General features: G+C 41.6%; 2 protein-coding genes across 2 annotated transcripts in view; one reads left to right on the top strand and one right to left on the bottom strand.

Annotated features, from left to right (window-relative positions):
- The window catches only part of LOC138011389 (centrosomal protein of 41 kDa-like), an 11,969-nt gene extending 4,931 nt beyond the window's left edge, over positions 1–7,038 (top strand). Inside the window, exons 7-12 of the mRNA XM_068858365.1 lie at positions 829–998; positions 1,168–1,235; positions 2,183–2,297; positions 3,331–3,495; positions 4,047–4,103; positions 5,028–7,038. Of these exons, the coding sequence (XP_068714466.1) occupies positions 829–998; positions 1,168–1,235; positions 2,183–2,297; positions 3,331–3,495; positions 4,047–4,103; positions 5,028–5,140 (688 nt within the window). The 3' untranslated portion in view covers positions 5,141–7,038. The remainder of the gene's footprint in view (positions 1–828; positions 999–1,167; positions 1,236–2,182; positions 2,298–3,330; positions 3,496–4,046; positions 4,104–5,027) is intronic.
- Positions 7,039–10,613: 3,575 nt separating this feature from the next.
- Positions 10,614–12,379, bottom strand: LOC138010448 (uncharacterized). The gene is made up of 2 exons (XM_068857413.1): positions 12,243–12,379; positions 10,614–11,282 (listed from the first exon to the last, which is right to left on the bottom strand). The coding sequence occupies exon 2, from the start codon at positions 11,258–11,260 to the stop codon at positions 10,754–10,756; it is 507 nt and encodes a 168-aa protein (XP_068713514.1). The 5' UTR covers positions 11,261–11,282; positions 12,243–12,379; the 3' UTR covers positions 10,614–10,753.
- Positions 12,380–12,404: the final 25 nt, after the last annotated feature.

Raw genomic sequence — 12,404 nt, 5'->3', positions numbered from 1 at the left:
AACTCCCAATGGCCACTTATAGTTCACTTTTTCTAACGCTAGACGGTTTTACTCTTAAATGGAGGACACCTTGGGCCTTAAAGGGTTAACAACATCTATGTTCAATGTAGCATTGCATGGTATCACCCATGTGAACTTTTATTGATAGTTCTAGCAGGTAGTGGTCCGATGCAATCATTATTTGCATCCTCCCATGAGCTTCCATTCCTTTTTCACTCCTCATCCCCACATTGTCAAAGACCTTTATCTTCTCCCTTTACCGTGCACCAGTGGCTCAGTTGGTTGAGCACCGGGCTGCCATGCGGGAGGTCGTGAGTTCGACTCCGGCTGGACCAACACTCAGGGTCTTTAAATAACTGACGAGAAAGTACTGCCTTTGTAATTACATCCGCAAATGGTTAGACTTTCAAGTCTTCTCAGATAAGGACTATAAACCATAGGCCCCGTCTCACAAATATCTTCCATGTTCATTTGTTCCCTGTGGGACGTTAAAGAACCCACACACTATTCGAAAAGAGTAGGGGATGAAGTTCCCAGTGTTGTGGTTGTCCTCTGTGAGTATATGGGTGGGTGGATATAGCAGGTCCACATCAGTTGAATAGCTGCCAAAACTTCAACCTGCTCAAACAAATAAATAACAAACAAACAAACAAACAAACTGTGGTTCACAGCTTATATGACGTTGCAATCGTTATTGCACTCTTGCCCAAGTATGTGACCCATCCTTTTTGCGTCAATTAAATTGTAAGACATTCATGCCACCAAATATTAATTCAGATGACGATTTTATTCGGTCTCTGACATCCTAATTTACCATAATTATTTTAGTCTGATACATGGGGTTGGAGAGGTCGACATCTTGGACAAAGATGAAAAAGACGGTAGAGATACCAACATCAGTGAAGAGAAGTTCCTGGTACCAGAGGTAGAATCACTTCCTTATCTGTTATTGGATGTCAGGGATGATGATGCTTATAAGCAATGTCATATTATAGGAGGTAAGTCAAGAACAGTTTGATCATCATCATCACGATTGTTGATATCTCATTAATAATCAACATTATACATCATACATGTATTTGCCATTATCCTGGTGATCTTGATTGTCCATCAATGATCATAATTGACTTTTCTAAACGTTATTAATTGGCTCTTTGTTTTTAACAGCTCTAAGCTATCCCTCGTCAATGTTATCAAGGTCTTATAATTATTTCACCAAGGAAATATTGACATTTGTATCCTTTAGATGTAACAAATTAAGCGACAATGATACAAGCATACTTGAAAATGAAACTCTTCCTTATTGGAGTCAAAGCTACGACCTTCAAGTTCCAGTCACTAGTGACACAAGTTTAGCAGGCGTCACAAATTGTCGCCTTTCTCTTTTCCCCAACTTCAATGCAACTTGTGTCTTGGAATACAGACAATAATTATTTTTTATTATATGGCTCTGTTTCACAAGAACTGGGAACTACCAACTTCATGAATTTGATTAGCTGAAATTGATATTGAGAGGGGGGGAAAGGAAGGAACCACCACTTCCCCCCTCATGTTTGTCTTGTCTCATTTTTCATGTGGCCAGAACATTGAAAATGCATGGAAATGTTTGCTATGTGGGCTAAGCTGCAGAAAACTCATGCAAATAAACCACTGAAAGAGCATCTGGTGACACACATGCTACATACTTCTGGCACTTAAAATAGCAAAAGGTGGCAATCCTGCTATCACTTCTTGCTGAAACGAAACCCCAGTAATAATAATAACAACTTTATTTTAGTGTCAATGGATTTAACACTAGAGCACTAATTGGGGACACTAATGAAATTAACTCTAATCAATTCAAATCAAAACATTGGTTTTTGAAGAGATGGGAAAACCGGAGTACCCGGAGAAAACCTCTCAGTGCAGAGTAGAGAACCAACAAACTCAACCCACATATGACGCCGAGTCTGGGAATTGAACCTGGGCCACATTGGAGGGAGGCGAGTGCTCTCAACACTGCGCCATTCCTGCTCCCCAGTTAAGTAATGTATTAATGTCATGAGGGAATTCAGGCATATTCACCATAATCAAGTCATTTCTTGCTCTGTATAATGGTTACTACATGGAATATTTTAATTTTTTTCTTTGGTGCAAAATTGCGTTGTGTATTTTCTTAACTCTCTTCAAAATCTTGGCATAGAAAAATAAACTAGGAAAGATAATAATTTTGTATGATGAAAACGAAAGATTAGCACCATCTGCAGCAACAACCTTTGTGCAAAGAGAAGTTGACAATGTCTTCATGTTATCAGGAGGTGGGAATCTTTCCTTCTATCTGTTTTGCAACAAAGCAATATTATTATGATTGTTGTATAGACTAAAATATGCAGCTTGAGGCACTTATGTTCCGGACTGAACATACCCACATGTAAGTCAAGACAATATCTGGTCCGAGGGGTCCCCCCATCGTCTGGCGTTTGACAGAGTAAAGTCTATAAATGTCACTCTTGGGCAGAAGGGGGTTGGTTAACTACCCATTTTCAATAGTACCAACAAAAATATTTATTCATACAAACAGATGAATTCGTTCCCAATTGCATGAGCAAACTCCTAGATTCTTTGTTACGTATCTGGCCTCGGTTTTTTAAAAGCAGCCTTCTCAAAATCGGCCGGTCGACGGCTCAATGAGCCGCCTCCTCAGAAAGCTTGACCGTCTCCTTCCAGTCAGAAAATGTCAGTCACAATACATTTTAGCTCGAACGTGAAGTCACTGGAGATATTCTAAAAGCTTGAAAAAAGTTTGTTTGACGAACAAATTCGTGTCCACAATATTTTTTTGCCTCGCGCACATGCAATGTTTATTTAACTAGCATTCCAGTATTTCTTATCAGACTCCAAGCAAGTGTCAATTCCATATGTGAAAGTTCGTCACTTGAAATCCACCAGATTGCACTAAATTGCATTTGTGAATGTCTAAATTTGAAAAAATCCCTAGGGGAGCATGCCCCGAGACCCCCCTAGAAGCTTGCATCCTTTGGGCACTCGCTTGGGTGCCTTTAGCACCAAACCGTCTTTACCTTCCTTATGACCTGCTCCCGAAAAACATTTTGAGAAGGCTGTAAAAGGTGGGTAACGCTATCCACCGGTTAAATCACTATCCAGCAAAACCACAGAAACCAATTGACTTATTCAACGGATAGTGATTTATCCAGTGGATAGCGCCATCCACCCCTCGAACAACTGCGGCCTGATGATGATGATGATGAAGTTCATGCCATTTAACTGTCGTTACAGATGTCATCAGATATGTGTGTTATTGTTTGTGCATTTCTTAATGACATTTGTCAGGTCTCAAAGTGTTGTGCAAGAAGTTTCCAGAAGGTCTATTAACGGGCACAGTGCCAAAATCCTGCTTGCCTACCCCTCCCCCATCGCGAAAATCAACTGGAAGAACAAGCAGTCAACCGAAGTCTCCACCAGCCCCCGCTGATCAGAAATGGTTTTACCCCGATGGTATCCTTTGTCAATTGTTGATAAATGTACATTTATGTGGCTGGGTTTTGCTAGGGACGCAGGCATAAATAGCGCTAAGAGCGTAAAATCCAAACTGCGTTTTCGCTTCCATCAATCAAATTTCCGAACAGAGCTGGGATGATCGACTCCGCCTTCGGAAAGTGAAGCGGAGTTTTGGATTAGTTCACAGCTCAAATTCCATTATGACATCTTTGTAAAAGTTCTTCAGTAAAAAGATTCCTATGGATTCCATCGCTTTCCATCGGCGTCGAGTTCGAATGTACAAATGTACCGTGGGAACCAAAGATGCTAATTGGTAGGTTGATGTCACACATCAATTGATTGTAGTATCTGTGGTTTCGGCTTGGCATCGGCTCGAAGTCTCGGCTTGAAGTTTGATTGATGGAAGCCAAAACGCAGTTTGGCAGTTGGCGCTTGAAGATGAGATTCTGCAGAATTAAGAAAATCGCAGTAAATCACTGATGTAGAAAGCAGGACAAACTAAAAACGGCGACTTTCTTTCATTTCATCCTTAATTTAATTAAACTCAGATCTGACCAAACTCGGTGACAAACTTGATGACGAGCTTTTAAGCCAAGACAAGACCAGTAAGTGTTTCCTTTGCACAAAAAAGTCGTGAAGAAATTTTATGTTTTCAATATCGACTGAAAAGCCATTCTTTTAACTGGAGTCGAAACCAGTCCTTTTTATAAAAGGAGCTTATACTTTGATCAAAGGGGACCCAATCACACAAAGGCTGATTTTTTTTCCTAAGAGCTCGTTTCTGTGTCAGCGAAAATGTTGCAAAACAATTTCTTCCCTAATAATCATTGGGAAAAAACACTGTCTAGTCTTCTGAGACAAGAGGATTTCTCGCATGGGCAAGTGGCGATCTTTGACCACTCTCCCACCGGGCAAGCACTCTAATTCTATCAAGTCAAGAAAATTAACCAAAGGCAAGTGGAGGAACTCCTTGCGCAATGAAGTTATGGAGTTTTTTTGCCCAATGAGTAAATGAAAGGAAGGAAGGAAAGGAAAGGAACTTTATTTAAGTGTCTAGTTGTTCTAGCGCTGGAGCACTAATTGGGGACACCGTAAACTGAAATGAACAATGAAAGCAAATCAAGTCAAATGTTGGTTTTTTGAGGAGAAGGGAAACCGGAGTACCCGGAGAAAACCTCTCGGTGCAGAGTAGACAACCAACAAACTCAACCCACATATGACGCCGAGTCTGGGAGGCGAGTGCTCTCACCACTGCGCCATCCTTGCACCCTACCCTTACGTAATCAAACAATATATTCCATAAACCAAAACGACAGGTAGTGGACATTTTTCTTGTGGAACCAGTTGAAATCGCACTAACCCGAATTCGTGTTTTCATAGAGGGCTCAAAGAACAAGGTTCGAAACCTTTTGCATTAAAAACCCTTATAAAGATATAGTTTTCATTCCAACAGTCACGTTGGCTGTTGCTCCCGACCAATGACTTGACTCTTGTTGAATATGCATTCTATACGTACCTTTTTTTTTCAGGTCGACAAAGTTCACGCATGAGCAGTCGATCAGGTGTATCGTCAGCAGCGAGCAGAGCATCAACTTCCGCCAGCTCAGCAACCAGCCGCAGCAGCAAACCTCATTGGAAATAGTTAAGACATCGTATATTTACACTCAAGTACCACCTTATTTTCGCTCTGTCTTGTGGAGACAAATATGACCTGAGCTGTCTTTATCTCGGATGATTTCAGTGCAATAAAGCACAACAGGAATGTCAATAAGAACTCACAATTGTCAAAGCACGGGTGTGTTGCGTTAAACTCGGTTGTTCGAGAAATTCCAGAATTAAACGCCGCCATGACACTATAAGAAAAAGGTGCCCACTGCACATTAGTTCTGCGCAACTCCACGAGCTCAACTCAATCTCTTGACCATTCTCGTCACCAGAGCCTCGGATCGACCCAAGGCTCCGGGAAACTCTATATAGGAGAAGATTCGCCGTAGGGTTCTTATAACCAAAAATTGGCTATTTCAACCTCACGGCGCCTGCTCACCTCTCGTGCTAACATGAATGTACCAGTTAGAGACGCTTTTGATTGTTCTTCACGAAAACCAACGAGAAGACACTACGTTGTTTCAGAGTTCCCCAGAGGTCTTCTCTCCCTCTGTCAGGAGAAGAGCTCTTGGGTCGAGATTGTCTCTTGACCAAAGAGCTCTTCTCTTTTGCGCATGACAGTAGGAGCTCCATCGGGTTATGCGCCAACATAAGATCCACGGGTCTGGTGATGACAATGGCTTATATCCGGAAAAGTAGTCAAAGGGTGCAAAGGGAACGATTGATAGAATTTTTTGTATTCAGTTTAAAAATCGGCTTAAATGCTAAGATTTTGCAAAATACCAATGGTGCGCATACATGCCAGGCGCTGAACCCGATTGCAGTCAAGCTACGTCACGCGTGACCAGTAGTTTTGAAATTTGAACTGAGTATTCAAATCTGCGTGCCAGTTTTGAACTTTGCTCTCGAGATTCTGAATTTCCCGTAGATATTTCCTTGATATATCGCAAATAGTTAGCTATGAACTGTCGTTTTGATATGAAATAAACATTGTTTGAAAAGTGAAAACTATTTCAAGCGTTTGATGAATTATTGCTCAGCAGGAGCTCATCAAGAGGAGCCTCTATCTCCTCTAATTCCTTGAGTCAACCCTTTCCCGAGTAAATTTATTTTTAGGAACAGGTTTTTCCCGCGAAAAGTATCATAATTCCTTGACGCTGAGATAGCTCTGTTTTGATTGGCTTTTACAACAGTGGGCGTGCTGAATGTCCCAAGGGAGATTGGCTTTTACAACAGTGAGCGTGCTGAATCTCCCAAGGAAGATGTTCTATAAATAAATCTACTCGGGAAAGGGTTGACCCCGAGGCCAAGTATGGGAGATAGAGGCTCCTCTTAATGAGCTCCTGTGCTCAGTTATTGTGCGTTCTGCGTACCAACTTTCGTAAAAAATCTTCAATATTCCGTAAAAATCTCGGAAGCTCCAAACAGGAATTCCGATGTTCATTTCAGTCTCGCGGATACTGGTCACGCGTGACATAGGTCGACTGTAAGTGGGATAAACAGTTGTAGTCGTGTCTGAAGTCGCACCCGTTTTCAACCAAACAAACTCCATTCACACGCGTGTGACACACGCCTCTTTCAGACAGTTTTGAGAACGTTTCGATTAATGGTGTTTGCTTGGCAGGGTGTTGGATAAAAAAATTGAAGTGAGTTTTCTGAAAAAATATATATATGTTATGTTTTGCAATATAATTTATTAATAAAAAGTAGGAAGAAGTTTGCATGGTGTCCTTTGAATTTCGTATGCGAGAAACTGAGGACAAGCGGCTTTTCCTCACTAACAGTTTATTTTTCAAATCTTTTCCTTTGGTATTATATACCTTTTTCTTTGTCAATTTGTAATCGGTTATCTGTAACCAATGAAGACCGAAAAAAAGAAGTAGAGAATGTTTTGCAGTCTCGACTGAAATAAAAAAAATGGCTGAAGATTCGCTATCCTGAGGTTACGTTACTGGCTTGCATGTTCCCATCCATCTACATGAACGAACATCTCTGAGCGTTTTATTATTTTTTTTCTGTATTTTTTTTTCGTCCCTCCATCTTATTACATTCAATGTGATGACCTTACTCCAAACTTGGGATAATTTTTTTAGTGCGTGAATTATTCAGTGCTAGTGAGGATGATTAGCATAAGACACTGCAATAATTTCTTGGCCGCCATTAGCCGTTTTTATACTAGAGACGCATAATTCGTCTGGGACGAACTTGGGCAAACATTTTTTCTGCGTCTGTTGAATTCGTCTAGTATAAAGACGGTAACAAGACGCCTTATGCGTCTGGACGAAGTATCTACTTCAGTGCGTCTTCGAAGACGCACTAAACTGGATACTTTAGCTGACTTTCCGATACGTACAAGGAAAGGTTACCTTTATACAAACGTTGGCCGCGTGGCACTTATATTTTAAACAGAGTTAACTGAATTGAGTGTAATGTGAAGTGTTAGATTTCTATCCCATATCTTTCCGATACGTAGCCTACGACGCTCCAGCGCCGGTGTCTGGAGGTACTGCGTTTTTCTCTCTTGTTCAAACATTCCGTCCACGCATGCGCAAATGTTCTGGCTTTCCGATACGTAGCCTACCAAAAACAATTAAGATGCTAGCTGGTTTTTACAAGGAATTGACATTTCAGTTGAACAGATTCTACAGGCATAAACTCGTAAGGTAAGAGGCGCGCGTGTCTGGTCTTCTCGAGACAGAGGTCAGAGATAATTTCATGCAGACTGGGACGCCTAAAATGCTCTGTTGTAAACATGGCGGTTCCCGAGTGAAGTTGTCTCAGTGGCCTTTCTGTGGACGAAGTCCAGCACCTACCGATACAATTTGGGCAAGTTTTCAAAGCTAAAAACCTCAATCAGTGCTGTATTTTGCTGGTAGGACTGGGTGACCTGACACTTGTAAAAAAAGTCAATGAAGTGAGAATCGGGGGGCTTCCCTTGTCATGGAATGGCAGAATTACCCAGAATTCTTTTTGGCCATTAAGGAGGCAACTTGAGAAACACGAGACTTACCCTCATCAAATGGCTAAAGCGCGGCCGCAGCAAAAAGTAGTGAAAAGAAGATCTCTAGCCAGATACTAAGGAGTAACCCTGGTGTGTGCTCTTAACGTAGACTTTTGATTCCTGAAGAAGTTTTTACTTTAGAAAACTCGCAACAAAGTAGTGCTTTTTTCGCTGTTATCCTCGTAGCAAAAAAAACTGGCCTTTCCTAATTTCTTGTCAAGCAAAGGGTATAATGTAAATAAGAGAATACTGAAATTTATATTTGCAAATTACCTGTCCTCTTACCATTTAAGGACGTTCGTGCGAAAATTTTCTAACATTAATTTTTTTCTGCAATTTTTGCCATTGAAAGGTAATGAGTTAGTGATGTCAGAAATGTAAAAAAATTGGGGGTCAACGACTTGGTTTTGGAGAGAACTTGCCCGGAAGAACACCCTAAATCTGAAAAAATCCGGCTTTTCTAGCGAATAAGGCCACAGTGTCTGTAAGCCCAAAAATAGTGCAATTACATCTTTGAAGTGAAATGTTCTCTACCAAACTTTGTTTAAGTAGACCGTGTACCCATCAAGTGAATTTAGTTAACTGTTGACGTTCCTTAAAGAACAAGTTCGCATTTAGCGACCATGGTTTCATGCACCTTTCAGCCGCGAGATGGCAGGTTTCCATGTCCCGAGGACAGAAATCTTGAAGTTTTTTTTAACATCCCACATTGACTTTTGGACAATGTGGAGATAATTGTAAATAAAATATGTTTCTCAAAAGAAACGTAGGGGTCACCGAACATCCAAGATCGTTAAATCCAAGCAAAGCTATAGAAATGGCCATCTGCCCTATCATTGTTCATTTTAGTACTTAGCGTGCGCGCTCGATGCATGACGTGGCATGTGAATATGCGTGGGCTGTAAGGATGCGCAGTAGCAATGGGCGCAAATGTCCTTAAGTCAAACTCTACCTCTCTATGCAATAAGCGCATTGAAAATCTTCTTATGCATGATCTTCGCGGAAATTACATTCTGTCCCTCAATAAACCTAAAACAAGCAGTTATGGTCTTAGTTCTTTTTGTAACGTATCATCTAAGCTGCGAAATGCGCTACCTGATTTTATCCGTACCACTGAGTTAACTGGTTTTAAAAGAGAATCGAGGGTCGCATTTTGCACAGCGGCTTTTCTTGTTAATTAATTAATACGGTTATCTTTAATTATTGTGTGTTTAGTTATGTACCTGTATATGCTATGTATTTTAGCTGTACATGTAAATGTAATGTCTCGAAGATATTAGCTCTTGTAGTTATTCTGAAACATGCATGCATGTTTGTGTGTTACCTTTAGCAGGGCGCGTGCGCACACTTTGCAATCTGCGACTTTAGTGCTTACCATATGAAAGACAAAATGACTTTTCACTTGAATATATAAGCCATCGAATTCTTACGTTAAACTGACAAGGGCGGTTTGGAGCTGTGAGTAGGCGTGGGATTTGTCACACATGGTTTAGGGGCCGACATATCTCTCCCTCAATGCCGTACCGAGAGGCAAGGTCGGTAGCAGAAAGCAGCAAAGGGCCAACTGCGTCCAAAAGCGATCGCACGGGCCGAAATCCCGGGATGACTCGTTTGGTACGACGCTCCAGCGCCGGTGTCTGGAGGTACTGCGTTTTTCTCTCTTGTTCAAACATTCCGTCCGCGCATGCGTAAATGTTCTGGCTTTCCGATACGTAGCCTACCAAAAATAATTAGGATGCTGGCTGGTTTTTACAAGGAATTGACATTTCAGTTGAACAGATTCTACAGGCATAAACTCGTAAGGCAAGAGGCGCGCGTGTCTGGTCTTCTCGAGACAGAGGTCAGAGATAATTTCATGCAGACTGGGACGCCTAAAATGCTCTGTTGTAAACGTGGCGGTTCCCGAGTGAAGTTGTCTCTCTGGCCTTTCTGTGGACGAAGTCCAGCACCTACCGATACAATTTGGGCAAGTTTTCAAAGCTAAAAACCTCAATCAGTGCTGTATTTTGCTGGTAGGACTGGGTGACCTGACACTTATAAAAAACAAGTCAATGAAGTGAGAATCGGGGGGCTTCCCTTGTCATGGAATGGCAGAATTACCCAGAATTCTTTTTGGCCATGAAGGAGGCAACTTGAGAAACACGAGACTGGCCCTCATCAAATGGCTAAACCGCGGCCGGAGCAAAAAGTGGTGAAAAGAAGATCTTTAGCCAGATACTATGGAGTCACCCTGGTGTGTGCTCTTAACGTAGACTTTTGATTTCTGAAGAAGTTTTTACTCTAGAAAACTCGCAACAAGGTAGTGCTTTTTTTCGCTGTTTTCCTCGTAGCAAAAAAAGTGGCCTTTTGGAATTTCTTGTCAAGCAAAGGGTATAATGTAAGTAAGAGTATTGCAAATTACCTGTCCTCTTACCAGTTCAGTCAAAGTCTACATCTCTTTGCAATAAACGCATACTCTAGCCCTTTTTAAACGTGGTCTGCCGCAAGTATTTCACGTAACAAGCTATAGTTGTAAGGCAAGTTTTGGCCTTTCTACAAGTTGACCTTTTATGGCCACCTCAGCTTGGTAATATAGGTAACCGCTTATGAGTTTCTCTGCTTTGAGTAACTAACTATTTTAACGCCTTCCAAAGTCACAGAAACCTAACATTACATAACACTGCACCACCTGCTTCTTGATGGAGCCCTTCCCGGCTGGCCACGCGCCAGCCTTTGCAAGCGCCCCTGAAAGGACCTGATGGGGGTGAAGTAATTGTTTTCCAACCACGATCTCTTGAAGAACATCACTTTAGAAACTCTCTGCCTTTCTCCTCCGATCAATATGTTGTCTGACACAGCCAACATGTGAGACACCGCGCTCAGCTCAATAAATTGGTTGTTTCTTCCGCCACAGTTTTCACTGTGGAAGAAAACCTTCCCCAACAGCTCATCTGGGCTAAACAGTACGACAAGTGCCAACAAGGCATTGGTTTCTGCGTCACTTAGTGAACTGTAATTTTGATAACTCGTCAGGCGTCGGAAACTGGCATCGTTTAGTTGTATGACCTCACCCACACAGCTGAGGTAATACATTAGTTTGGCTGTTGGGTTTGCTGGGACCGTAACAGTTCTTGAAACGTCTCTTATACCAATTCTTTGTGCGACAATTCCTGCCATTTCGTGTGATGATGTTTGTGACCTGCAAAACAAATAGCTTGATTGAACACCTCAGTCCTCAACTCACAGTGACTATGAAAGTAATTTGCGCGAACAACATACCGCTACAGGAGCCCATCTGGAGCGTGCAACTTCCATACAGCGTCTGTGAAACGGCGTTTTCACAAATAGGTTTATTTTTAGACTAGCCCTTCTCGCGAATTAGGTCAAAAAACAAAGGCAGTTCCGGTTCGGTGACCCTATGACGTCAGCTTAATTTCTTGTAATTGGTCATCGGGCTCCTGTGGGAGTCTCATTCGCGGGAAATTCAATCTAAAAATAAATGGATCTGTGAAAACGCCGTTACACGAACACAGTAGAGTTGTAGGCTCCGGGTCATGGGTTCCTGACCGCTACCGCTATAAAAATCCACGGCATTTGTTTGCTTTAGCCACACTGTTTCATGGTGTTAGTCGCTAAATGCGTCAACAAATTTCCTCGCGAGTTCCCCTAAGGTGGAACAAAATAAACGGGATATTTTTATCTGGGAACTTTAAGGGAGGTTATGTACACGCGAGTATGTGTCGCGTGAGTGCGCTCAAGAACCCCCTCCTCACACGCGGTGGCAATTAATGCGTGTGGCTCCCAAACTTGTCATAAATATACTCTGTTGGCAATAGTAGTCGGGAGAAACAGTCGTTTCTGCATGCTACGCTTCGCTGATTGTTTTCAATTAACACAAATCATTTAGAGCCGATCATTACGAATTAACTTCCGCAATCGTAGAGAAATGCCATTTTAATGACGACGAAGAAAATTATTGTATGTTTGACCTGTTCAACTCTAAATCAAGTCGACGGGAAAAAGTAAAAATTCTTACTTTTTGTCTCAATTTTTTTCAAAAATCTGCGCTCGTTAAAAGTAAATAATTTCAGTCGTTCAGAGTTACAGCAATATGCAGAAATTTCACACTTATAAACCAACCTAGTTTTCAAGTAATTACCTTAAAAATAGCTTCTTAAAAAACTGAAGGGGTCAAAAGATACCAAGGCCTCGATCCCTTCGAACCGTGAGAGAAAATCCTCGCTTTTTCCCAGCTTCAATCAAGGATACTACGGAAGCTAATAACGAAAGTGAAAGAGAGGGCGAGTCAACAGTACAGAGA

Source organism: Montipora foliosa, chromosome 7 (assembly GCF_036669935.1).
Source record: "Montipora foliosa isolate CH-2021 chromosome 7, ASM3666993v2, whole genome shotgun sequence".
In the NCBI taxonomy this organism is placed as follows: Eukaryota; Metazoa; Cnidaria; class Anthozoa; order Scleractinia; family Acroporidae; genus Montipora; species Montipora foliosa.
The sequence above is the reverse complement of the archived record's forward strand: the minus strand, read 5'-3'. Positions and strand labels throughout refer to the sequence as shown.